Genomic DNA, 26,059 nt, shown 5'->3' on the forward strand with positions numbered 1-26,059 from the left:
ACAGACACCTGTGGATATCAGGTTTAAGACAAAATATAATTTGGCTGATTTTTAGTGAGGATCACTTCAAATGTCCTCAGCAGCTGTTTTCAACATGCTTCAGTACATTTGGAAATTAACACCTATTTCTTTTCATTTATCGAACATTATTATTGTTATCTGTTGGGGAGAGATTTTAAAACCTGTCCTAGTCATTCATTCATGCATCAATGGCCATACAACAGATTGCATTACAAATACAATAGATTGCTTTGTTAAAACCATTAGATTGATCTACCTAAGAAACTAATTTATTACCAATATTAATGAAAAATAATGCTTGTTTAAAACCTAATATTTATTATACAAATATCAACATAAACTTTTGGTTTCTAAGAACTATAGTCAAATAATACTTCATGTTGTACAGTGACCCTCAGTACTTGCACACTTAAAATTGCACAAATGTCATTGCATTAGATAACAAAATTTCAAACTAACTGCATCCGAAATTGCATACTTCCCTACTATATACTAGCCAAAAAACAGTATGTGACAAATAGCATGGCGAATGTAGTATGTCTGGATTTGGATTACATTCATACTACACACACTCATATGATATACAGTATAAAACATACTTTTTTTAGAGGCCGTGAAGTAATTACTTATTCAAAATAAGCATCTACTCAAGAGAGTATGCAATTTTGGACAAAGCTAAAGATCTAGAGATTTTCTCTTCACTGACTTTTCTTCAACATTTTTGCTCAGCATCTTTGAATCAGCTGGTGATGTTTAGATGTATGAAGTCAGTTCTCATCAGGTTTACACAGGTTTCTCAGCAGAGAATCATATTACCCATGAGTTCCACTGATGTTTCAAATCCACAAAGTATATTTGTAGAAAGTAAGCTGTTAGAAATTCAAAAAACATTTTGTTTATTTATTTCACAATAAAAGACAAAAATTACAACTACTATAAAATGCACTACAGGTTAGCAGACAACACTTCCAAATTGAACATATTTCATTCAACACTGTGTGTACATGAGATCCCAGGTTAGCTGGCCACCTCTGAGATATGGTGGATGTTGGAGAGGGTGAGTTGGGCCTCTTGGGTCGGATACGAGTTTCTGCTCTGCAGCCAGAGTTTCCCAAAAACTCCTGTGATGACAATCAGGATGAACAGCAGACCACCCAACACAAAAGTTTCGACAGAGGGCATATCTGAACCTGGAAGAGATGATGTTCAAATAGACATTAAATATAGGTCTGGGCGCATTGATAAGTATGGTGAGTGTTTATAAGACTTACTCAGACTAGTGTTCTCCAAGTTAGCTTTGAGCCTTTTGATTGGTCCATATGAGACTGTGTGAGATGCAACATCCCTGCGTGTCCGTATTGATACATTTTCAGCAAAGCAGTTCTGTGGTCCAAGGGTTTAAAGTTACTAAGATGCAAACAATGTTTCTCAACTTCTACATTTCTAAAAATTCACCAAAACAAGAAAACTGCCATTATTTTTTCACCCTCATGTTGCATGTGCATGTTTTTCCCCCCCCTATGGAATATAAAAGGAGATTTTTAGGTTTGCGATTCAAATTGGCAAGGCCTAAAAAGGATCCAAAGTTCAGGATATCAGAATTTAGAAGATTTGGGATATGTACACAAGTCATATGGACTTCTTTTATGGTATAGTACTTTAAAAGTGTTTTTGTGCATTTTATTTACCTTGACAGATTCATAATCATAATGCCACAGAATAATTTTGGATAAGCATTAGGTTCTTTACTGTTCAGGTCAGTAAGATTAATAAATCTATTTTACAAGGATGCATTAAATTAATCAAAAGTTCTTTACATTGTTACAAAAAAATATGTGAATTTTAGATAAACTTTTAAAACTTTCTATTCATCACAGAATCTTGAAAAAAAAAATGTCTCAGATTCCACAAAAATATTAAGCATTACAACTGTTTACAAAATTGATGATTAATAATAAGAAAAGTTTCTAGTGCAGGAAATCAGCAAATTAGAAGGATTTCTGAAGGATCATGTGACACTGAAGACTGAAGCAATGATGCTGAAGATTCAGCTTTGCATCACAGGAATAAATTACATTTAAAAAACAATACTGCTATAGAAAACAGTGATTTTAAATTTTAATAATATTTCAAAATATTACAGTTTTTACTGTATTTTTTAATTAAATTAATGCTGCCTTGATGAGCAGAAGAGACTTCTTTCAAAAACATTAGGGACCCCAAAACATGTGAATGGTAAATAGGTGTCAGCAAGGACTTACAGGCTGGCACACTCCACCTGTGTTATGACAGATCTGGACATTGCAGTGCAGGAAAACTGTGTAGGAGCTGCCAACAAACTTGAACATTTGTATCCTGAACAGAGCTTCTGGTCCTTGACCGTTCTTCATCACAGCTAAAGTCTGGTCATTCCATAACACCGGACAGCTGATGTGAAGAGAAATGTTGTCAATATGATATCTGTACTCAAGAAATTATATTTAATTTGGACATGTTTTCTCTATTGTTCCCATAAATTACATGCTTCATAGATTTTCCCTGGTGCAGAATCTCTCTGGGTAGTCAAGGATAAGCACAGCTGTTAAACTGAAATGCACACGGCCGGGTGCAGACGGTTGTCACATGACATACTTTGTTTAGTCATCCGCTCCTTTAGCAACGGTTTGAACAGCATGTCTCAACAACATCCTTTTACACCACTGGTGATAATTATGACCGAATGAAGCACTTAAAACACGAGCAAAGGAGTAATGAAGCTGTGAAGGAGGGCATTTTACAGAGGACAATAGAAGGGAGTTAATAAACAAAATGTTTTTAAATCACTAAAATGTAAAACCTGATTCGCAAAAGCTCACGTCAAACATATTCAAAATTAATGGCTGCATTAAAAAATGTTGATTATGTCACAGACCTGTCCTTAATAAAGGTGTGCTGAATATTGCTGTAAGGGTCATTGGTTGGTGTGGCCCAACATCTCTCCACTCTCAGAAAAAGAGTCGCTGGAATCTGCAAGATAAAAGTCCAGAAAAGCTTCATTAGCACATTTAAAGATGTGACTCCATTAGAAAATAATTAAGGGAATTTTGTGTGGCATGTTTCATTTGTGATTCAAAGTAGTAATGATGGATGTTTTAACACAAACAACATGACTAATGAAACAAAGCTTTGTTCATCTGAAAACAAAAAGCTAAATATAGTTCTCCACTGCAGCATAAAGAAAATGCACCGCAGCTTTCATGAGAGCCCTTAGTAGCTTGTAGCTTGTAATGTCACCTATTCTGCTCGACACACACCATGTAAACCTTGACATAGATGTTTTCCTCAAGTGTGAGAGAAGGAACAGTGGTCCATTTATCCTGAAACTTTTCATCTTTATAGAGCAGCATAGAAACCGAGAAATTTCCATCCTCCGTGTTTAGAGTGATTGTCCTGTGGGGCAGAGAATGTTAAAAGGCTCATTGAACAGGCTGAAAGGTTCGCTTAATGAATATTGAAGGAAACTCTTGAGTTAGACCCCAGGGCAGTCTTTTGTTCCCATTAGCTTCCTTTATTGTGTTTACATACAAAAACAATTAGTGAGAGGCTCAGCCTTTTTTAAGCTTGGAAAAACAGCGATAATTAAAGCCACTACTACATATAGAGTGCTGGAGTCCCAGACAGACTGAGCTTTAAAACAAATGTTGCAGACTTAATTAACTGGTGATGTCATGACTAGAAGCATAGAAGCTCACCGGACATCCACTCTGATCAAATTTTCCCCGTTTTGCTGCTGGACCATGTAGTTTATGGGGTATCGGCACCCAAATGTGATGTTGATGTAGCTTCTGGTGATGACATCTGTTTCATTGTTACGGATCGTGTTGGTGAACATGATGTGAGTATCATCTGATACCTGTGAGAATTAAAAAAGAAATAAAAAAATATTTAATGATCGTGTAAATCTATCTATCTATCTATCTATCTATCTATCTATCTATCTATCTATCTATCTATCTATCTATCTATCTATCTATCTATCTATCTATCTATCTATCTATCTAAAAATCAATCAATCAATCTATCTGAAAATCAATCTATCATCTATCTATCGGAAAATCAATCAATCAATCAATCAATCAATAGGAAAACCAATCTATCATCTATCTATCATCCATCTATCGGAAAATCTATCAGAAAATCAATCTATCATCTATCTATCGGAAATCTATCGAAAAAAATCAATCTATCAGAAAATCAATCTATCTAAAAATCTATCAGAAAATCAATCTATCATCTATCTATCGGAAAATCTATCTATCGGAAAATCAATCAATCAATCTATCAGAAAATCAATCAATCAATCTATTAGAAAATCAATCTATCTGAAAATCAGTTTATCTGAAAATCAATCTATCTGAAAATAAATCTATCATCTATCTATCGGAAAATCAATATCTGAAAATCTATCCATCAGAAGATCAATCTATCAATTAATCTATCTATCAGAAAATCAATCTATCAGAAAAATCAATCTATTTATCTGTCTATCTATCTGTCTGTCTGTCTGTCTATCTATCTATCTGAAAATCAGTTTATCTGAAAATCAACCTATATGAAAATCAATCTATCATCTATCGGAAAATCAATCTATCTATCTGAAAATCTATCTATCAATCAGAAAATCAATCTATCAATTAATCTATCTATCTGAAAATCAATCTATCATCTATCTATCGGAAAATCAATCTATCAGAAAAATCAATTTATCTGTCTATCTGTCTATCTATCTTTCTGAAAATCTATTGATCTGAAAATCAATCTATCAATCAATTAATCTATCTATCTGAAAATCAATCAATGTATCTGAAAATCAATCAATGTATCTGAAAATCAATCAATTGGAAAATCTATCCATCCATCCATAACAAGAACACATTAATATGCAAATTAGATACAGTGTATAGATACATTGTATTGAATGGGAAAACCGATGTATGGCCATTTTACCCTCATATTGCATAAAGTAAAATGGTATATCAATTAATTCCATTATATGTTTCATAACATAGTTGAGAATCATCTTTATACATAGTTTGGTTAAAAACAATATTGAAAACTAAAAATTGATTGGTGATAAAAAAAAAATCCCATTGTTTTTGCCTATAAATGTCATTTCATGTCATTTTATTTTTTAAACAACTTAGTCCTGGTGTCCACTTCGGAGGACATATCATAACATATGAATAAAATATAATTTTTAAAAAATTTAATTTAATTTTTCATTTGTTTCTTATGCTCTAAACAATATAATGACGTGAAAAAAATGCTAAATTAAAAAAAAAAAAAATGTTGGGTCTCAGGAGGATATATTAACTTTTCAGAGTTTAAATAAGTCTCAAAATTCAGATTTTCTTTAAACTGTCCAAGTATTCAAATTACATGGGTTAAATAACCATCAGACATCAAACTATTCTTCATACGACTGTACTTTACAGACTACACCAACATTCAAAATTTATCTTGACAAATGTTCCTTTTGTAGTTTATGTTGAAATTCTTGTGATACATTTTGTCTTGTCTAATTTCAAATTGCAAAAAAACTCTTGAGATTAATAACTTCTGAGTGACATTCACAGGCCAATAAAATGTGATAAGTTAAAGGGCAACAAAAGAAAACAACGTGCTATTGAAACTGCCCCCTACCATGTCCGGTAAAACAACCTATAATGCCCTTTTATTTCCCTGACTATTACAAATGCGTCTCCTGATTCAGTAAACAATCATCTTCTTGATACTATCTATTACCAAATGTTTGTGTTATTTTCTTCACATTTTTTAGTTTAAATAAAAAGATGCACTGGGAGCAGAAAACTGCCACTCTAGATCCAATTCTCAAAAGCAGCTGATTTAATAAACCAAGGATTTTATTTTTCTAATCCAACAACGCCCTACATTAACCAGCAAGTTTAAACAAAGCTTGTAAAACTACTAAAGGGGGAAGAGGGGGAATTTGTCCCCTCTCAAAGCCACATTAACCTTTTACTGGCTTTACAAGAAATAGTCTGGTGAATCCTGAGAGAGGCTCTCAATGACACTCGTGGTCTCAAGTACAGATTTATGCCATGCCAGAGTGAAGCTTGTCCTCTGGGTTGTGGTAGCGCTGTTTGAGGCTGGCTGTAAGGCAGAATAAAAGGACGACTATAAAGTACGACACTGAATTATGGCCGGCTTATTCACCACGGCTGAAAACACAGTAATCATTTCCATATAAATCAGGATAATTTAGAGCTGCATGGCTGTTTGCCCTACCCTCTGAGCTCTGAAAGGACTAGCCAGCCAATTTGGAGGGAAACGAACAACACTCTGCATTTGCATAGTGAAAAATAATTAAATAAATAAAATTATTCCTAAAAAGGAAATCAAACCATCACGGTTGTCACTTATTACAATGCACATAATTATGAACATGGTTAAGATGTATAACATTTTATTATTAGAATTTTTTTAGAAGGTTTATTCTATGAATAAATCACATGGTCACCTTTCAGCCTATGAAGAGATTGTAAAATGGGGAAATTTACTGTTTGCATTTTTAGGTTTAACAGCCAAACAGACACCCAATTTGTAGTTTGTCTTAATACAACAAGTGTTTACAACCTTTTTAAGAGTCTTTAATGTTCTGACATCAATTTGTAATTGGCTAAGGACATTCCCCAGTCATTGAAATCGTCTGAAGTGGTTTTATGATTATACACAATGCCTTGGTGACACTAATGAGGATTACCATAATAGTGCCACAGTCTGTGAGGTTTTTCTTGATGCTGAAGACATAGTCGTTCCCAACCTCAACACCTCGACAGTCAGGATCATTCAGCTGTAAATCCCAAACCTGAGTAGACATAACAGTGGAAACAGTTTAATTCAAGTTCAAGCATGTTTTATTGCAAACGATTTAATTATTTGTGATATAAATGGCATGAACATACATAAACAGGCGGCTCCTTCTTGAGAAAAAACACACTAGGAATGACAACTTGCATCTGATCATTGGTGCAAATGACTGTCTCATTGAGTTCTGGAATAAAATAGAAGGAAAGAATGTTTAAATATTAATATATATTATGGCAATGGTACATGCTTTAGTGTTCCAAAAGAAAAAATATATACTAAAAACAAAAATATCCAAATATTTTTTTGTTATATATATATACCCAAAACCAAACCTATGTAATAATAAAATTATGAATTTGAATATTTCTCTCTGCATGTGTTGAATTAGACTTACCTTCATCAATCTGCACAGAAGTTACTGTCCATATTGAGAGCAAAGACCATGTCAGAACCAGAGTAACAGGTGTCATCCTTAAAGCAGAATCTTTCTGGTTTCTTCTCCCCGGAAATTCAGTTCCGTCTTCGGCCTTTTCCACCAAATCTTCTCTGTGATCACCTCGACTAGCTGTCAGAGCCAGACGTAGTGCTTGCACTCTCTCCAGCCCTCCAAAACACAGCTCTAATGAAGTGGGAACCTCCAGTTGCTTTGGAACACAGGCTTGAATGATGTCCAGACCAACAATAAGATTCCACACATGAATAGGACAAGCTGGGGGAGACCAAGGTAACACCAGCCAACTAGATTTCAGGCAAAAGCAGAAAAAAAAAAAAAAAAATACTACCGACAACCCACTTAGCAGACACGCACTACATGTCTCAGTGCGTTGGTCGACAAGGAGTTTGTTTGTCATGCAAAGGGAATGGAGGTACAGGGGCAGTGTCTTGTTTTATCTCACTCTTTTGTCTGTGTAGGTTTTTAAAGGGCATGGCAAACGCTTTACAGTGTCGGGAACCCCAACAACTCGCTTGAAAAGAAATCCCATCAGACTGAGTCAAGGGCAGTTCAGTGACATCTTTGCAATGGGGTTAATGTCTTTAAGACTGTTTGGACAGACAAAGAGGTCAGTCATTCAACCTTGTGAGGGAGACTTTCAAATTTTAGATGGTAAAATGCAATACGATAGCATTGCGATCGATGCCTGAAGTGAATTTTCAGGGGTTATTCAATAAAATGATCAGTCTGCTAAGCATATTTCCCTGAGAGAGAAAATTACATTGGAAAACTGCACAATGGAAATATGCAATAAAAATGCTCTTTATTTTTTTGTAAACAGGAAATTTATTGGTTAATTTTGTTCTATTTGAAAATGTGCATGACTTTATTTTGGTTATCACAAACTGATGTGAAAGATGTTATAAAGTTTTTCAATACAGCTTAACAGAAAAAATTCAGTTTCTCTGTCTTTGTACATGGTAATTCCAAGACAAAAAAAGTCTCTTTTTTCCTTTTACGTTCTGTTTTTACTTTTTACAAGGGCTCTTTATTGGATGAGTTTTACAGACATTGAATCACGTGTCTTTTGTCTTGCAAATAGCACCAGATAAATGTTCAAAATTGACAATCCACTAAATGGAGCGTCTGAACGGAAGACACTCCGACAAAGATTAGTGCTGTAAAGTCAAACGATTTCCTTCTTAGACAATGGAAAATACCATAAAATGCATTTAGATTAAAATAAAACAAGTGCATATTTCCAATAAAATGTCACATGTTTGTGTTTTTATCAACTTTACAGCACAGATTGACAGACTGTGATTACGGTGTGCTTCTTATAAAATGTTTGTTCGATTAATCACAAATACATGAGTGCTAATGATAAAACTAATCCACTGTACAGCATGTTTAACATTAGAAATGTATTCTAATTTAAATACGGATCATTAATCATTATTAAAAAACATTTATGCACAACAAGGCATTAATAAAAACTGCACCCACTATCAATCAATCTAGAAAACAAATACAAGACTGATACATTAAATCATTTTCTTTTCCACATTGATTATAATGAATAAATTACACCATGAGACAGACTGTATAGAAAGGGGAATGTGCAAAGCAAAAATATTGGAGTGCTGGAGAGCAGTGAGCAGCTCGTCTCCTGGCTGGTGTTAGTGTAGTGTTCACATTACTGGCCTCTGGACTGATGGGTCTAAAGAGACATTTACTCAAGAGCCTCGCTATCCTCTGTGAACAGCTCGGCCAGATCTGCCACTGTAAATACGGAGGCCTCCGAATGCTTCATGGACGTGGAGCTATGACTGAAGATGTTGATTTGAGACAGATTAGTCAAGTCATTTTCAGTAAACAAAGCAAAATAACAATGCAGATGTACAGAAGACTTAAAGAATAGTTCACACTAAAATGAAAATTAAGTCGTCATTTACTCACCCTGGTGCATTTCTAATGCCGTACAGCCTTCTTTCTTTTATGGACCACAAAAGGAGAAAAAAAACTGTCCCTCTTGTGCTCGCCCAGTTAAGAAAATAGCGACCAAAATCAAGCTTTTTCAAGAAGACACAAAATTATCACAGAATGATTCCATGTGAAGTGTCATATATTCCAAGTGTTCTGAGTAAGTTGAGAAATCAAGATTAACAAAAACACGACATGAACCAACGCCTAGAAATCCCAAAAAATGTATCTGTGTACTATCTTCACCAAGTCAAATATCAAAGGACCGAAACTTGATAACTTATGATGAATAAAACGGATATATTCACCTCAGAGAAGGTACATGGGTTGAATTTCATGTCATGTTTTTGTTAATCTTGATTTCTCACAACTTGTGTGCTTTTTCATGGGAGACACGGAGTGAACTGCGGTGCTAACAGAGACTTACGTGCACATTGTATAGGCGTGCAGAGAAGGCCAATGGCCAAGTTCATTACATAATATAAATTAAATAATACATTAAAGTTTGGTTTGTTTTTCACCAAACCCTATCATATACCCCCAAAACACTTGGAATATACGGCAAGTGTCACATGGGATCAGTCTGTGATAGTTTTGCATCTTTTTTTTAAAAGTTTGATGTTGGTCGCTATTCACTGCCATTGTATGGACAAGCATGAGCGGGACGTTTTTAATAAATTCTCCTTTTGAAAGAAAGAAGGGTATACGGCATTAGAACAATACCAGGGTGAGTAAATGATTACTTCATTTTGGGTAAACTATCCCTTTAAGAGTACAATTACTCGTAGATCTATTTAAAGATCCCATTAAGTGGCTTGACAAATGCAGTTTTCCTTATTGTGTTATTGAGTTTCCTTATTGTGTCCTTATTGTATTTCCTTTTCAACCAAGAAATTAGAATGGGACATATTTAAAAAGGTGGAACTTCTAGCAGTGCACTTGTATGAGGATGGTTATAGAGGGTTAAATATGCATAGATTAAAAAGGCACTAAAATTTGGATTGCAAAGACTATTTATTTAAAATACCCTCCTTGTGTGTCAGGGGCTCACCTCTTTTCTGCTGTTTTTAGCATGGCTTGCATTCGCTCCTCAATGGTGGACTTGATCAGAAACCGATGAACAAATGTGGGTCTGTAAAATGTATTTAAAAAAATAAATAATCTGACAACATCACAAAGGCCTCATTGTTTAAATATGCAAAAACCTGTTTGGAATTTTTGCCATTTTATTGATACAAGAAAAATGCTGTGATTCAAATTCATGTGAGCAACATGTATTGGAGCATGCTGAACACTTTGTGACTGGGTTGATGCCTACTTGGTCTGGCCAATCCGATGCACTCTTCCGATGGCCTGCAGCTCATGGGCGGGGTTTAGGATGGGCTCCACCAGCAGCACATGTGTGGCCTCGATGATGTTCAGCCCGTTTGAGCCCGTGTGCAGTGGCAACAGCAAGATGTTGATCTTATCCTCGTATTTAAAAGCACTCAAGTTCTCCTAAAAAATGAATGCCCCAATCATCATTTTATATGTATTATGAGGAGACAGCTTTTTGGTTAAAGAAGTGCAGTGGTTACTATGGAATTTTGTTTGTCTCATCTGAAATAAATGCATAAATTAAGTATATTAGCACAAAATTATTTTTCAAAAAACAATATTTCCAAAAATCAATATTTTTTTTGTTTGAAATCAATAAATTATTAATAGCATATTTAATATATATTTTATACATTTTCAAAAAACAGTTGATTCATTTAATTTCCAGAGTTTTGCGGCTCATTTATAAGGAAACAAACGAACACAAATAAAAATCAATAAACACTGGGTAATTGAAGGCAACAGAAAGGATTACATTCATCAAACATGGCTAATTTTAGTGTTGGATCTACCCAGTTTTATAATGAGATATTTTAGTAATTACAAAAAGTAAAGGAAAAAAGTCCTTCATAAAAGACTACCTGACAAAAAGGTAAAGACAAACCTGAAATTTGTGAATTCCGTTGATCTGTGCAAACTCCATGTTGTTGTCGAAAAGGGCTTTTGCAATGATATCCAGGACGCCTTGCCACTGAGAGATGATGCGTAAATGTAAGGTCAAAGGTTAAGAGCAGTAGTCTGCTTTTAGAAGTAGTAACTCATTTAATGAGAGCGTTACCGTGGAGAACACAAGAGACTTGGCTCCCGGGTTGGTCATCTGGATTTTCTTTAGGACTCGAACCACAGCCTCGACCTTCGTGGAGTGGCTACCCTACAGGGTAAAGAGATTTCATTGCAGTAGGTAAAAATGTATTTTACCTACATTGTAAAAAAAAAAAAAAAAAAACATTTTAAAAGTCTAAATATAGCTGGAATTGCCTCTGACCTTCACAGGGATGTCCTGCCCCTGGTGGGCACTCTGAGTGGTGAACACATACGAAATCTCTGAATGTGAAGTGGTTTGTCGGCATATGGCGCACTTTATGGCTCTCCGTCGATTGCCAACGCTGTACTGCTCCACGATGATGGCGATGCAACCGTTACAGAAACAGTGTCCACAGGTCAGTACGGCCCACTATCAAATAAAAACACATGTTCAGAGTATATACACATACATATACACTTGACAAATTCATTTTTTGTTTTTATTTTACCTCCTGCCCCAATGGTCGAGCACAGATTGGACATGGTTCTGGATTCAGACCGCCAGTGGACTTATCCTGAGACTGAATCAATCAATACATGAATTACTAAATCATCAAATTACTTCAATTATCTATACAGTACTACAAGTACACCGGGTCTTAAAGATGATATATACGTTTTATGCAAAACAGGATTTTTCCTGCTCTTTTAAAAGTTTGAATCTAGACTGTGTAGACAGGCTCGCTTTCACAACGTAAAGTAAAATATCATCCCTAATCTGCCAGGAACTTTTGTAGAAGCTAATCTAGAGACATTTCTACTTATTTCACATGCAACAAGTTCAGCCAGTCATCATGACAGAGGTTTTGTACTGTATCTTTAAGACAAGACACTGCAGGTGAATAGGGGAACTGATAAGTATCACCAAACTTTCACCAGACAATTGTTTTGTATTACAAATTATCTGAAAAATCAAATATACTGCCAACAGCCAGGAAAAAATATATGCATTATAATTTAAATCTACAGATGCAAATAGATAGAGTAATAAAAATCAAAACTAAAATGTGTATTTTTGATGTTTTTATTTTACTAGTCTGAAAGAAGACATGTTACGGAAGCAAGCCTCAAAATTGAACAGAGTTTCCTTTAAAGTTAGAAAGATCTTTTACCTTCTCCAGGTTTGTGAGATAGAGAAACTGCCCAAGCTTTTTTTGCAGTTGTGATTTGGCCACTGCCCTATCATTGAGCAGCTTTATCCTGTTCTGCTCCACCTGTTCACATGTAAATAGAGACAAACTAATGGTTCTTACTTTTCTTAAACCACATTTAGCATGACAGATGGAATTCTTTTTGTCATCATCACCTCGTGAGGTTCTATGATATGCAGCACTTTGGGTTTGGGCTCATCAGGTAACCGCACACGCATCCTTTCGGTGGCCATGCCCAGCTCATCTATGGCCGACACATGATCCCGCAGTGACATCCAGTACTCATGCAGCAGCTGAAAAAGAACAAGATAGTCTGTGAGTTGGGCATTTTGATGAAGACATTCAAATGCTACATCGTTCATCATAAAAATGATCGCAAACCTTATATTCTTTCTTCCAGGACTCAAAGAGCTCCATGAAGGAGTTTCCCTCCTCTATAAGGCCAGACTCTATGCGGCGGACTTTGGCGAAGGACAGGATAGCTTTAAGGGCCCGTTCTGTCTCACTGGCCGCCCACAACCCCCGACTGGTCGTGGGGAGTCTGTCATCTACCAGACCATCCTCATCTTCAATCATCTCCTCAAAGATGGCTGTCTGCCCCTTTACTCTGCCCAGAATGCATTAAAAAAATATAACACTTTACAATAAGGTCTCACTTGTTAACAATATTTAATGCATTATTTTACATGAACTAACTATGAGCAATATATTTTTTACAGCATTTGTTAACCTTTGTTAATGTTAGTTAATAAAAAAAATATTGTTTGTGGTTTCTTTGTTAGTTCACAGTGAATGTAGAAATTAACATTAACTAAGATTACTAAATGCTGTAGAAGTATTGTTCATTGTTAGTTCATGTTCATGAATGTAGGTAATGTTAAAGAGTTTCCAAAAAATGATTACTGACTATACTTTATGCATATAGTATTTTAAAAGAACAGTTTACCCAGATGTCTTTAGAAACCCATATGACTTTCTTTTATTGGTTTAGATGAATTGGAATATAGTGCATTCTGTCATATGATACTTTTATTGTGCTTTTTTTAAAGCATTCTGCTACACATCTCCTTTGTGTTCAACAAAAGAAAGAAAACTCATGCAGGTTTGGAACGACATGAGGGTATATGGCAATGGAACTTTAATTTCTTGGTGAAATATCATAAATTGCACATTCAATATCTAATGATCTATTGATTTAACATGATATTATAACTTACGTGTGAGAGAACAGTTTTGATTCATAGTCCGTAAAAAGTTCATCAGCTTTGCAAAACACACAGCTATGGAACAAATAATAAAAGAACAAATTTTAAATTCAAGGTGAACAATTACAACAATATTCAAATTTAAAGGTCCCATTTTTCGTGTTTTTTTGAAGCCACGATTGTGTTGATTGTGTGCAATATAACATGTGTTCATGTTTCGCGTGTAAAAAAACACAGTATTTTTCACATAATTTACTTATCTGTATACCGCTGTTTCCACTGTCATAAAAACGGGCTGATGACTTCCTTGTTCTATGAAGTCCCTCCTTCAGAAATACGTAATGAGTTCTGATTGTGCCAGCGGTTCCTGTGTTGTGATTCGACAGCTCTGAGCGCACCGTGCCCGGAAAGGTCACGCCTCTTATCATAATGTGGAGATGCACGCGCTCAGTGTTATTGTAAACATGTCTTTAATTTTACCCTATCAATTTGAGCAGGAAACAGACCCGGTGATTGGACTGCGGGATGAAAATAACAGCGTTTCGACGACATGGCGACAAACACACTCTACAAACGCAACTCTTGTGTATTCCTGTGGATGGAGGTTAGTCAAAAAATTGTTTTAGTGACGTCATTAAAGAAGGAAGTAGAGGGATGTAGTCCAAACTGGCCGTTCGATGTAGGCGACTTGTGTTAAATAAAATATCTCGCTTGGCACTGAACTTTGAGCTTTAAAATTTTACAGATTTTATTTATACTCTAACAACAACATTACACACTAACTAAAGTTTGAAACATGGGATCACGAAGAACGGGACCTTTAAGGTGAAATGTGTAATCTCGTAAACACTAGAAGCTCCAAACCAAAAAATGCAAAAAACAATGACAATTATAAAACATATGTAACTTAGAGGCAATGCATTATTGTTATATAATGTGCAATGAAAAATGTAGTACATTCAATTTAACCATTTTCACAATTGATTTTTTGAATCACACTGTTTGGTAACAGTTTGGTCCTGGTACTGTAATATAAAGCAGGGTTTCTGCAGGTTTCATCAAATCTAACTTAATGCTTTTTAATGGAAATGTTTTAATTTTTAATGCTATATTATATATATATATATATCGCTGAATGTCGCTAAATGTCGATAGATGACGTCAGGTGGCAATTTGTTTGCTTCTCTGCTGCTACACTTTTTTCTCACATAATATATTTTAATACAGCCAATTCCCAATAAAATGGTTTCATCTTTATATTTTTCTGTTTTTGCTGTCAGACAATATGAAATGATGACTGAAATGCAGCCCATTAAAACATCATACAGGGCTAGACATAAAGCCTTGTCCTTCACTTGTATGAGTAAAACAGTAACTTGTCCGAAAAAAAAAAATAGGATTTTTTTTGTGGTGTAAATATAAATTTAAAATTTCTAAAGCAATATCCTTTCAGAATATTACAGCTTTAAATCTGCATATTTGTGATAGATTTGTTAAATCTTTAACTCAAAATGCTTCAAATTACTGAATCATTCAGTAACGAAAACAAGGCTGAGCCTGCATCTCAATGAACATTCTATCCATCCTAAATAGTATGTAACATTATTAATATTCAATACTATTTAGGGCGGATAGGGTGGATAGTATGCACATTGGGATGCAGGCTGAGTGTTGCGCTATGGTTCTGCTGTGATCTTTGTTTGAAACTATTCTCACTGCTAAAATAGAACAAAACAGTCAATGTTCCTTTTAAAATGAAAGTGACTTAATATTAAATATTTGTTAACTGAATTGTTGTATGAAATCAGTGTCACGTTTTTAATCGTGATGGGAGCCTATTTAGGAAAACAGCATTCTTGGTTGTGTGATATTGCTTAACTGTATCAAGTTATAAAAACGAGATGGTGCGCGAGCCTCAAGAGAGCGCAACCTTATTATCGTCACTACCACGCCTTAGCAACCAATTACAGCACCCTAGCAACCGAGTGCCGATTTTGCCACTGCAAGCACCATTCACATTTTCAGCCTATTATTATCCACTATCGATTGGCACTAAAACTAAATGTAATAAATTCAGTCATACTCGCGTTATGGTGATTCCCAAGTTGCTATTTTTTATTTTTTTTTGGTATTAATGCTTTAATCAGGTCTTTGTCCAGTTGGGAAAGTAAAGTTCGAGCCCTGACATGTTAAACCAGCACTAAAATCCTGATTTATAATCGAGACGTTGTCTGACAAAATCACAATACACATAAGATAAAGACATTTGCTGTGATTTTGGCTAATGTCATATGTTCATGTAAAATGATCATTCAGGTTAGAAGCAATAGCATCTATTTTATTTGTTCTCTGACAGAGCGCACATTCTCAACTGAATGCGCTGCTGAACCAGAGAGGTATGCCTGCAGCAGCGGCAGGAAAGCAAGACGTTGCGCTCATGCGGTAGTACCAGGGGTCTCGGAAGCTGGATCAGGTTAACAAGTCGCTATATTCATCACAACATGCTTTCTTAGAAAAAAGTCACAAAAGGGGCCTGAAAAGGTGCCAAGTTGGCAACACTAATTCAACCTTCCGTCTCCAGGACAGGTCCCAGCCAGTCACTGTCCAAAACGGCGTTATGGCAATTTTGTACCGGCCGGAGACAATTACCAAACTGGTTCCGTGTGCGTATCATACCAATGTACATATTTTGCATCATCAAATCAAAGTTTTTAATTATTTAGGCTTTATTCAAAATAAACTGGTAGAATTATTTTTCTTCAAAACTATCTAAAAAAAATGTAATACCTGTAGAAATAAAATGTAATGCTATTTAATGCCATTTAAGGCCTTGATTTTTGTAAAATCCATTTAATGACCTTTTAATGCTTTTTAATGCCCTGCGGATACCATGTAAAGTATGCACTTCACCTATAAACATTAAAAAGATTTTACTTGTTCAGTGGCAGACGAACAGGTCGCAGGTGGCAAAGTGTCGCTTCCTCGATGACTTGCTGAGATGGCGGCCCCTCCAGCTTCTTTACAGCATCCTGGACCGTTTTCTGTGATTTCATCAAATCATCCATTTGAGTGCTGAGCAGAAACTGAAGACCACGAGCATCTCGAAACCTATGAATAAGACGTTTCTGTTAATTTTTTTATGCATCAAAAAAAATTATGTCTCTAAAAAAAAAAAAAAAGGACTAATATGTAAAGTGAATGGATACTAGATTACTTGTCTGCCATTGAAAGTTTGTTGGCTTGTTGTTTATAGCTGCAAGTGAGCTCATTTTGGATGCGACCCACCAGGTCGTCATCCATGGAGTACTGAATGGCCTGCTGTATGACATCCAGCCACCAGGGAGAGCGAAGGTTCACCTAGGGCAAAGCACACAATTATCAATTATTAAACTGCATAAATAAAACTCAACTATTAACTAGTAGCTCAACAATAACTGAGCTTTTACCTTGCGTTTTAGCTCTTTAATGTGCTGAAGAACAGGTTGCAGGTTCTGATGTGCTTCAGAAACCTCAGAATTCACCTTTGCCATGTAATGCTGCTTCAGCTGCTCAGCCTGGGATGAAAACACACGGAGCTAGAAATGATAGCAAACTGAACGAATTTTCTTAATAAAAAATATATTATATTTAAACCTATGATCGATTACCCAACCTCTTCTTTGAGACTGTCATCTCTCAGGGTTGGAGGAATCCCAGGATGCTTTGCATTTAGAAGCTCCATCAGATTATGGGTTGCATGAAGCCTCTGTATTTCAGACAAAAAAAAAAAAATGTTAAGAAGCAACAACAAATTTTACAGATGGATGGATGGATGTTGAATTGGAATGATTTACCTGAAGGGAATCAGTTTTCAGTCTTGCTTTATGTTCTTCAGATGATCGCAACACTTCCCTGTACATCTCCGCTGCATCTGCAAACTCTCCTGATAAGGACAGGAAACCGTTCAGTGCTGTCTACAGCAGTCGAGGCAGATACAGGTACATAAATACTGTAGATGTTCAGAAACGAGGCTCACAATACCTCTAATGATGTGGATGCCAGCCAGACCATTTAGAGCACACACCAGCTGCCTGTGGGCTTCTTCACACTCCACCCGACATTTCTTCTGCAGTGACTTCAACAATTCCTCCATTGTCATTGTGCTTAAACAGGAAACAAACAAATCAATCCAGATCACTTCATCGCCCAAAAAAACTGATCAACTGCATCTAAAATCTTTTTCTAAGAACCTCTTCTGGAGGGGCAGAAATTCTCCTCTGACAGCTTGCGGGTGGCAGCAGGCCTGACGTAGACGCAGGAGAGGGTATAATATGGTAGAGACTGTACGTCGGTCCAAACTACCCAGCTTTAGTGACCAGTCAGAGATCTTCCTTAGCTTTACAAGAGCATCCTGGGAGCAAACCTCATGCTGACGGTGGTAAAAGTGTCCTTCTACTGGGGAGAAGTTAAGCCAGTGGATCTCTTCTGTTTGAGGGGGGATTTGAATCTGAAAATGAAGTATATAACACCAAATTAAAGCACAGATGAGATGTTGGTTAAGATTAGATCATTAAAGTCAAAAAGTTAACCTGCTAACCTGATCAATGACATCTTTTTTGGCAGATCGCCACAGTAATTGACCAATGACATTGTAGAGTGGTCCTGTATTGCCGTGGCGGTACGGGCGATAGAGTAACTGGTCCCACCAGTACTTCACCCAATAGGGATCAACTCCCAAAAACAGGACAAGACCATACAAGTCTAAAAGATGACATATAAACCAAAAACAATTATCATCTAATAATAAAACTGTCTAAAAATTTCCATTTTAGGTATTAAGTCAAAACATGGACTCAATGATTAATTTGTACTATTACTCTGGAAATTTAAGGAAGTACCACAACTGTTTTTCTGAACAGTAGTATGTATGTGTTTATACGCATCAAGATATTTTTTGAATGAAATATTAATTCTGCTCACCTTCCAAACCTCTCTGCACAGGTGTTCCACTGACACACCAACGATTAACAGATGTGAGCCGCAAAGCCATCTCTGCTGCCTGAATAGATCAAATTTTTAATAAAAACGAACATCCTTGCCTTTCCAAATGAAGCTGTTCTCTGATTGTGCTGTCTCTGAGATTAAAAATGAACAGGATAAATATCAGTAATATTAATGTGACATTGATGTGATCACCTTAGCTGTGGTGCACTCCACCATCTGAGCTTCATCCAAGCAGACACGCCACCACTCCACGGCCACTAGTGGGCTCGGTATGGCCATGTAGCGCTTCTGGTTGCGGAATCGCCGGCCGTCTTTGCTGTTGCTGTGGGGGATGTCGACGTAATTGAGTTCAGTGCGCAGCACGTCGTAAGTAGTGATGACCACATCCTGCTCAGCCAGAATGTGGGGCTGGATGAAACCATGTCTCTTCACACCCTGATACACCTAAAATCAAGTTTTAAGTCATCATGAATTTAAAATAGACAATTCTTGTTTTGTTTTTTTGTTTTTTTAAAGGAATACTGCATTATTAAATATAAATGATTTATGCACTACATTTTTTCTTGTTCAGGAAACCATTTCACTCAGATATATATGTCAGAATAGAGAAGAAAAGACTATCACAGCTTCTGTTTCATGCCACATTTAACAAAGGATAAAGCCCGTTCACAACAAGGACGATAACTGTAATGATAACTATAAAGTTTGAATGATAGTTCGAGTTTTATGATACTATAATGATATAAAGGAACAATATCGTTGGAATCATTTCAGAACATTTTTTTTCCAGCTGATGAGCAATAATCAGAATCCACTTGACTTTAAAAAGAGTGAGCACTGAAAGTAGCAGATGACAAAACTGCAGCATGTGCTTATTATAAACATAGTTATTATGGTTATCTTTATAACTTATCATTCTTGGTTAGAACGGGCCTTAAAGGGATAGTTCACCCAGAAATAAATATGGGTAACCAGCAGAAGAAAGAAATTCAAACAGCTTCGGAACATCTTGAGGATGAGTAAATGATGACAGAATTTTTATCTTTGGGTAAACTATCCCTTTAAGTCTTTTAAATAAACAATGTGATCAAAAAAGAATCAAGGTCCCCACTACTGGTTTAACTAACTAAATAGTAGCAGTAGTAGCTCTCTAGTTGGTCCTTACCAGCACTCTAAGGGAGGAAGTATGAATGTGCCGGTTAATTTCATCCACCCATTGGTGACAGATGGAGCTGGGTGAGATGATAAGAGTGGCTCCAGTAGACACAGGTGTCATTGCCACCAGGCAATGAGGGCAATAAAAAGGAGTGGTTTCTAGGTTCTCCTCTTTGTAGTTGACACACTCTGCATGCTGCCACAGCAGACAATTGAGGCACTGAACACGAGGCTTATAGTCCACCAACCCAAGCTCTCCACAGATGCATTCGAAGCGGTAATCTGAAGTATTAAATGGGACCACAGACGCTCTAGTTGGGGTTTCGAGTTCAGGCTTTAAGTTTTGTGTAAGATCTGATTCAGTACTCTCGATTTGGATGTTTTTTGTCATTTCATGTTGGGGTTTGTCTGCGGTTTCTTTATCATCTTCATCTGTGATGTCTACTGACGTCTTCTGTTGTGGATTCTCTGCGTCCAGAAGGGAATCTGGCTCACACTTCAGTTCCTCTGTCAGGAGAGGAGGTTCAACACTGTCTTCAGAATCTGAAGCTGTGGTATAAGAGGTCAGCGATGCCTCTTTATCCTGAGTAGAAACTCGACGAGATGTTCTCCTCGGAGTGGCCTTGTCAAAAGATTTCTGCAAAAATAGAACAAAACATGAAAAAAATGCATGCTCCATTCTACACTTTCAAAGAATGTTTTTTGATTTAGAAAATGTATACTACAAAATAAAATTACAAAAAATAATACAAATATATTTTTAATTAAAAAATTAAGCTAATTTATTAAATAACATCCATGTCCTAGAAAATATAATTCATACATGAACAAAGATTAGTAGCTGCTATCATCTTTTTCAATCAGATTTTAAAAATGTAACTACTCATTTAATACTACTATATTTGTATAATTAAATATATATTTAATTTATGATTATTAATTTAAGCTACAGTATATGAAGCTATACAATCTGGTGGTGTATCTGAGACACTTTAAATCCTGTAAAATCCTGTACTGGTTAAATAACAGTTATAATAATAATAATAATAATAATAATAATTAAATAAAAAATAAAAAAAATTTACTACACCAAATAAAAATTTAAAACTCAATAGAAAAAGTGAAAATTACACACAGTTCGATGAGCGACGGGCTTCTTCTTCTTTTCTTTGTAGTTCTTGCCCAGTTTGAAGGATCCTGCTAGCCCTCGTCCTTTGATCTGTTCCACAATCTTCTCACTAATGAGTTTGGTCAAGATTTTCTTTATGTGGTTACGGTTCTTTAGGGTGTCGTACTTGTACATGGTCCGTAAATATGCAAAAATGGCATTGATTGACGCTCCTTTCCCAACCTTCATTTCCTTGATCGCAGTCAACAGCATCTCACGAACAGCTGAAAAGAGTGAGGAAGTGAATGCAATAACTTATTTATGCAAATAGATGTTGTTCTTGGATCAACAACCTTAGCTGGTACTTGAATAACATTATCTAACCTATGACATGTTAAAGAATTAGTTCACTTCAGAAGTAAAATTTCCTGATAATTTACTCACCCTCATGTCATACAAGATGTTTATGTCTTTCTTTCTTCAGTCAAAAAGAAATTAAGAAGAAATTCTCCATATAGTTGACTTCAATGGCTACCAACAGGTTGAAGGTCCCAAATGCAATTTCAGTGCAACTTCAAAGGGCTCTACACGATCCCAGCCGAGAAATAAGGGTCTTGCCTAGCAAAACGATGCTCGTCTTGCACTGCTCTGCACTGCGCCACGCATTATGTAATTACGTGGAAAAGGTCATGCGGTAGGCGGAAATACCATGGTATGGTGAAGAATTCCATCTCATTTTCTCCTCTAATTTCAAAATTGTCCGACATAGTCGTTTTACCTTTTTTTTGTAAAAGCCATTTGACTTAATCTTTGCACGTTCGCTTTGTAAACACGTGTACTTCCGTCTACGTCACACGTGACCTTTCCAACATGATTACGTAATGCGTGGCGAATTGCAGAGCTAGTGAACGACGAGCATTTGTGGTTAAAAAGTATATATATTTTTATTTTTTTTAGAAAATGATTGATAGTTTCGCTAGATAAGACTCTTGTTCCTCATCTGGTATCATGTAGAGCCCTTTGAAGTTGCATTTAAACTGCAATTTGGACCTTCAACCCGTTGGTAGCCGTTCCTGGAATGTTTTCCTCAAAAACCATAATTTCTTTTCGACTGAAGAAAGAAAGACATAAACATCTTGGATAAAATGGGGGTGAGTAAATTACCAGGACATTTTAATTCTGAAGTGAACTAATCCTTTAAAATTAAAAAAAAAATTCCCTACCCCAAAAATATCATTAGTTGATATGAATGCTGTTCCAGGACTAATCAGGATGTTGATCCAGGAACTTGTCCTATTTGGTTAAATCAAATTTGGTAAAAATGAAATGTTTCTAAAAACATTTTACCTGGATAAATGATCTTCTCCTTGGGTCTCACCTCATGTTTGATGGTTCGTTGTCTCTCTAATGGTGGAGGAGGGACAAAGTAATTCACAGATCGTCCCTAGAGAGGACAGAGACACAAAAAAAAACATTTCTAGAAAGCCAAAGAAATAATTCATTGTCCATTGCCATTTATTAGAAAATTCTGGGAACACTTTACAAAAAAGTTTCATTTGTTAACATAATTTAGTGGTTCTCAAACTTTTTTTTTTTAAGTCACACCCCACCTTAATTTTTTTTTTTTTTAAATCTGGCTTTCTATGGCGAGGAACTTCTATGTCAGGCTTGTTTAGATGGCTAGTTCAGAAGTCAGTGAGAATTGGCGTTCGATACTGCTTTATAAAGCATCAACCGCTATTCACACACTAGAACGATGTTAGTTAACATTAACTAAAATTAATAAATGCTTTCAAAGTATTTTTCATTGTTAGTTCATGTTAATTTCTAATGTAAACATACAAAGATGAATAAATATACGTTAACAAAGATGAATAAATGCTGTAACAAATATTTGCTCATTTTCAGTTAATGTTAGTTAATGCATCAAATATTGGAAACTTATTGTAAAGTGTTACTAAAATTACAATACTACAGAGCTTTTTCTGTAAACTAATTTGCATGCACTTAAGGGCACATGTAATTGTAAACTGACCGCAGGTAAAGTGAGAACCCCATGCTCCAGGTTTTGCCGGGTGTTACACAGAATAAGGGCCAGTACTTCCACGGTTTTCCCAAGCCCCATCTCATCAGCAAGGATCCCACCAGGCCAGTCCACTCCAGCAAGAGGAAACTCTCGGATCAAGCTGTGATTGAGGTCAGGGTAATTAGAACAATGACTTGCATGACTGTTCTACAGCAAAATTTGATATATCATTGGATATTTCATGCACATCTGTTTTAACTACAGTTTCAGTATATTTTGCTCCAAGTAGAAAATACTCTTACCATCCGGTGTAGGGATTGTAAAAGAGTTTTTTGCCACAAATAGTGACTATTTCCCTCCAAAGAAAATGCAACCTTTGCTCTGTGCAAGGAATACAAACACTGAAAATTAGCACTGAATTATTCTCATGCACTGACATTCAGCAAAGATGATGATGATAAAAATTTGAAAAACACATCTGGACCTTGAGTGTTGCTGCTTTTGTACTTCTCTCTCCTCAGCATCCAGCTGACCGCCTGACTCTGATAGGGTCTCAGCACAGGTATGAGGCCGGGGTGCTGGACGTCGAAGCTCTGCTCCACTGCTTCTGTCTGGTGGAGGTGTCTGACATAATCGTACAGCTCCTCAACGTTCTGACGCTCTAGATCAGTGTCACACTCCTCCTCTTCATTCTCCATCACCTCTACCATTGACCCAAAATCAAATCACAATGGAATAAAGTCAAATCATAAAAGAATATTACAGGATATTTTTTCTAATTAATGTCTATGCACAGAATCTGCATCATATGTTGCCAGTTGGCAATCATTTCAGCTTGTCTCACAGTTTTTAAAAACAATTGAGTTTAACAGGCGAGATTAAAAGGCATCTATACTGTAACCTGCATAAAGGCATATTTAAATTGTGTCTAAAATATTATTTGGAGAATATTTAGATTATGTTAAGTTATGTTATTACATTTATTTTTTAATCTAATGTGCATTTATTTGTTTATTTGATCAAATCAAATTTTTGTTAATATTTATATTCATCTTTTACAGACCTCCTAGAATTCCCTTTCTGCCCCAAATTTGAAAACTTTGCTCAAGTGGATAGTTTTTAAGCTGGTTGTGATTTTTGCATTTACACTTGTGTAAATGACATCAAACTATTGCTCAGTGGGTCCTGTGGTGCAGCTCCACCTCCAGGCTCAAGTGTATTACTGTTATTGTGTTTCCTGTTTGTTTTTACAAAATAGCAAAGAATGTACTTTTGATGCGACCGCTACACTTTTTGCTGAGAATCTAATTGGTGGCATATTAAAATGATATTTAAGATTACCGGGGATGACAAAGTCATGAAACAATTCCATTAATTTCTGCAGAAGCTGATTGGCTTTTTTAATGCGCCCATTTCCTTCACTGAGGAATTCTGGTCTGCCCAACCCTGATTCGAGAAGAAGAATTTTCAGCTGTTCAAAAAAGCAAATGGAGAGAAAACACAGTGATTTGTTAATGTTTTAATAATTAGAGTAATGAATCCATAGTCACAATCCCACTTAATTCTTGTGATTGTGTAATACACACCTTCACGGATTCATCTCCTGAAGCATGGCACAATTTAATGACCTTTCTCTTCTGTAGCCAATCCAGATCCTCCAACAATTTTCCACCAAAGGAACATTCAATCGGCACAGGACAGACAAGATCACTTCTGCCCGTCTCAACCTCCAATTCATCACTATTCAGTCTCAAAGTTAGTGTGTCACCTGTTTGCTGCAGGCAGAAGGAATCATCTCCAAGCACAAAAGGAATCTTTGGATACAGGTTAAACTCTCCAATCAGCGCGTTCCATCCCTGTTCGAGAGCAGAAAGAGGCATCACATTCAGTTCTATGGTATTAGGAAGAGAATCCTTTATGGAGCAGCTTGGATGCTCTTCTGATGGTCCTTCTTCTGTGCCTGCAGAAGATATAAAACACCGGCTTTCCTCTTCCTGGCTGCTCTCAAGCACCGGTCCAGGTTGACAGCTGTCTGACGGTGCTGGGACTGACTCCTGAATGTCTTCACAATCTCCTTCATTTCTCCGATCTTCAAGCATATTCCACTCCACTCTCTTCTTGGCCTCCTCGTCCATGCGCACCGGCGGCGCGCGTTTCCTCCTGCTGCTCATAGTGGAAACCTGCAGAGATGCAATGACACAAAGTTTAATTATCCTATTTATTTACCATTTTGAATTAAAATGCTTCAAATTAAATGAGAGTAAATGCATCAGCAAGCATGAGCAGATTTATATACCACTTTAATTTGAAGCAGAAATATATGGGTATTGTGTCAATTTTTAATTTTTATTGCAAATAAATACACGAATCTGTTTAAACAAAACCTTACCGTTACAAAACTACACAGTCTCTCCTTTACAGAATCACGTATTCTGCACTATATTACACTGCAATAGATCAGACTGTAGCTATAAATCTATTTTTATTATGCACACAACCAAATGTGGTAACAGATTGATGTTACTGCACTAATCTACTTACTTGGTAAATACACAAATGCATGATTTTTATATTAAAAAAGGTCAACTGAAAACAACTCCGTAGAATGTCAGTGTAAATAAACAATATCAGAATTGAAAAGATATATTCCATTCATTAAGTCAAACGATGCAATTACAGACTATCATCAGCAGTCGAAATGTACCTTTGTTTTGCTTTGGGATGTGTTCTTGTCAGCCGCAAATATATGGCATAAAATAACTTTTATTAGCACCAAAACCAGCGGGACATTTTCATGCGTTTATCCGCCATATTTAAAACACAGGAAGCGACGTCAGTCTGAACCAAAACAATGCCACTGCACTGTAATATCTCAAACACTGGATGGCGCTAAACAGCATTTTACAGAGAAGTATAGGAGTCTTTTAGTCATATTTCATATAC

General features: G+C 36.1%; 2 protein-coding genes across 4 annotated transcripts; both read right to left on the reverse strand.

Moving 5' to 3' along the window:
* Positions 1 to 981: 981 nt before the first annotated feature.
* Positions 982 to 7,818, reverse strand: si:dkeyp-110a12.4 (pancreatic secretory granule membrane major glycoprotein GP2). The gene is made up of 10 exons (XM_067366903.1): positions 7,788 to 7,818; positions 7,286 to 7,600; positions 6,987 to 7,075; positions 6,785 to 6,889; positions 3,753 to 3,913; positions 3,315 to 3,450; positions 2,933 to 3,027; positions 2,283 to 2,448; positions 1,293 to 1,404; positions 982 to 1,211 (listed from the first exon to the last, which is right to left on the reverse strand). Exons 1-10 carry the CDS (start codon positions 7,816 to 7,818, stop codon positions 1,039 to 1,041), a joined length of 1,383 nt encoding a protein of 460 aa, XP_067223004.1. The 3' UTR covers positions 982 to 1,038.
* On the reverse strand, positions 7,702 to 25,936 carry shprh (SNF2 histone linker PHD RING helicase). 3 transcript variants are annotated; one of them, XM_067367863.1, is made up of 30 exons: positions 25,821 to 25,936; positions 24,703 to 25,296; positions 24,458 to 24,587; positions 23,601 to 23,819; positions 23,419 to 23,497; positions 23,126 to 23,276; positions 22,438 to 22,534; positions 21,118 to 21,374; positions 19,993 to 20,619; positions 19,020 to 19,271; positions 18,804 to 18,882; positions 18,421 to 18,584; positions 18,074 to 18,330; positions 17,865 to 17,986; positions 17,678 to 17,766; positions 17,497 to 17,589; positions 17,291 to 17,398; positions 17,059 to 17,201; positions 16,779 to 16,952; positions 13,857 to 13,919; positions 13,021 to 13,246; positions 12,795 to 12,932; positions 12,601 to 12,702; positions 11,938 to 12,009; positions 11,670 to 11,858; positions 11,463 to 11,555; positions 11,289 to 11,375; positions 10,626 to 10,804; positions 10,359 to 10,439; positions 7,702 to 9,153 (listed from the first exon to the last, which is right to left on the reverse strand). In XM_067367863.1, exons 2-30 carry the CDS (start codon positions 25,285 to 25,287, stop codon positions 9,057 to 9,059), a joined length of 4,953 nt encoding a protein of 1,650 aa, XP_067223964.1. In that variant the 5' UTR covers positions 25,288 to 25,296; positions 25,821 to 25,936; the 3' UTR covers positions 7,702 to 9,056. The 3 variants fall into 3 exon arrangements, with proteins under 3 accessions (XP_067223964.1, XP_067223966.1, XP_067223965.1); XM_067367864.1 differs by lacking the exons at positions 7,702 to 9,153; positions 10,359 to 10,439 and having other exon boundaries at positions 10,777 to 10,906; XM_067367865.1 differs by lacking the exons at positions 23,126 to 23,276; positions 23,419 to 23,497; positions 23,601 to 23,819; ... (1 more) ...; positions 24,703 to 25,296; positions 25,821 to 25,936 and adding an exon at positions 22,314 to 22,383 and having other exon boundaries at positions 7,704 to 9,153; positions 22,469 to 22,523.
* Between the last annotated feature and the right edge of the window lie 123 nt (positions 25,937 to 26,059).

The sequence above is a fragment of the Chanodichthys erythropterus genome, chromosome 18 (genome assembly GCF_024489055.1).
Source record: "Chanodichthys erythropterus isolate Z2021 chromosome 18, ASM2448905v1, whole genome shotgun sequence".
NCBI classification, from domain to species: Eukaryota; Metazoa; Chordata; class Actinopteri; order Cypriniformes; family Xenocyprididae; genus Chanodichthys; species Chanodichthys erythropterus.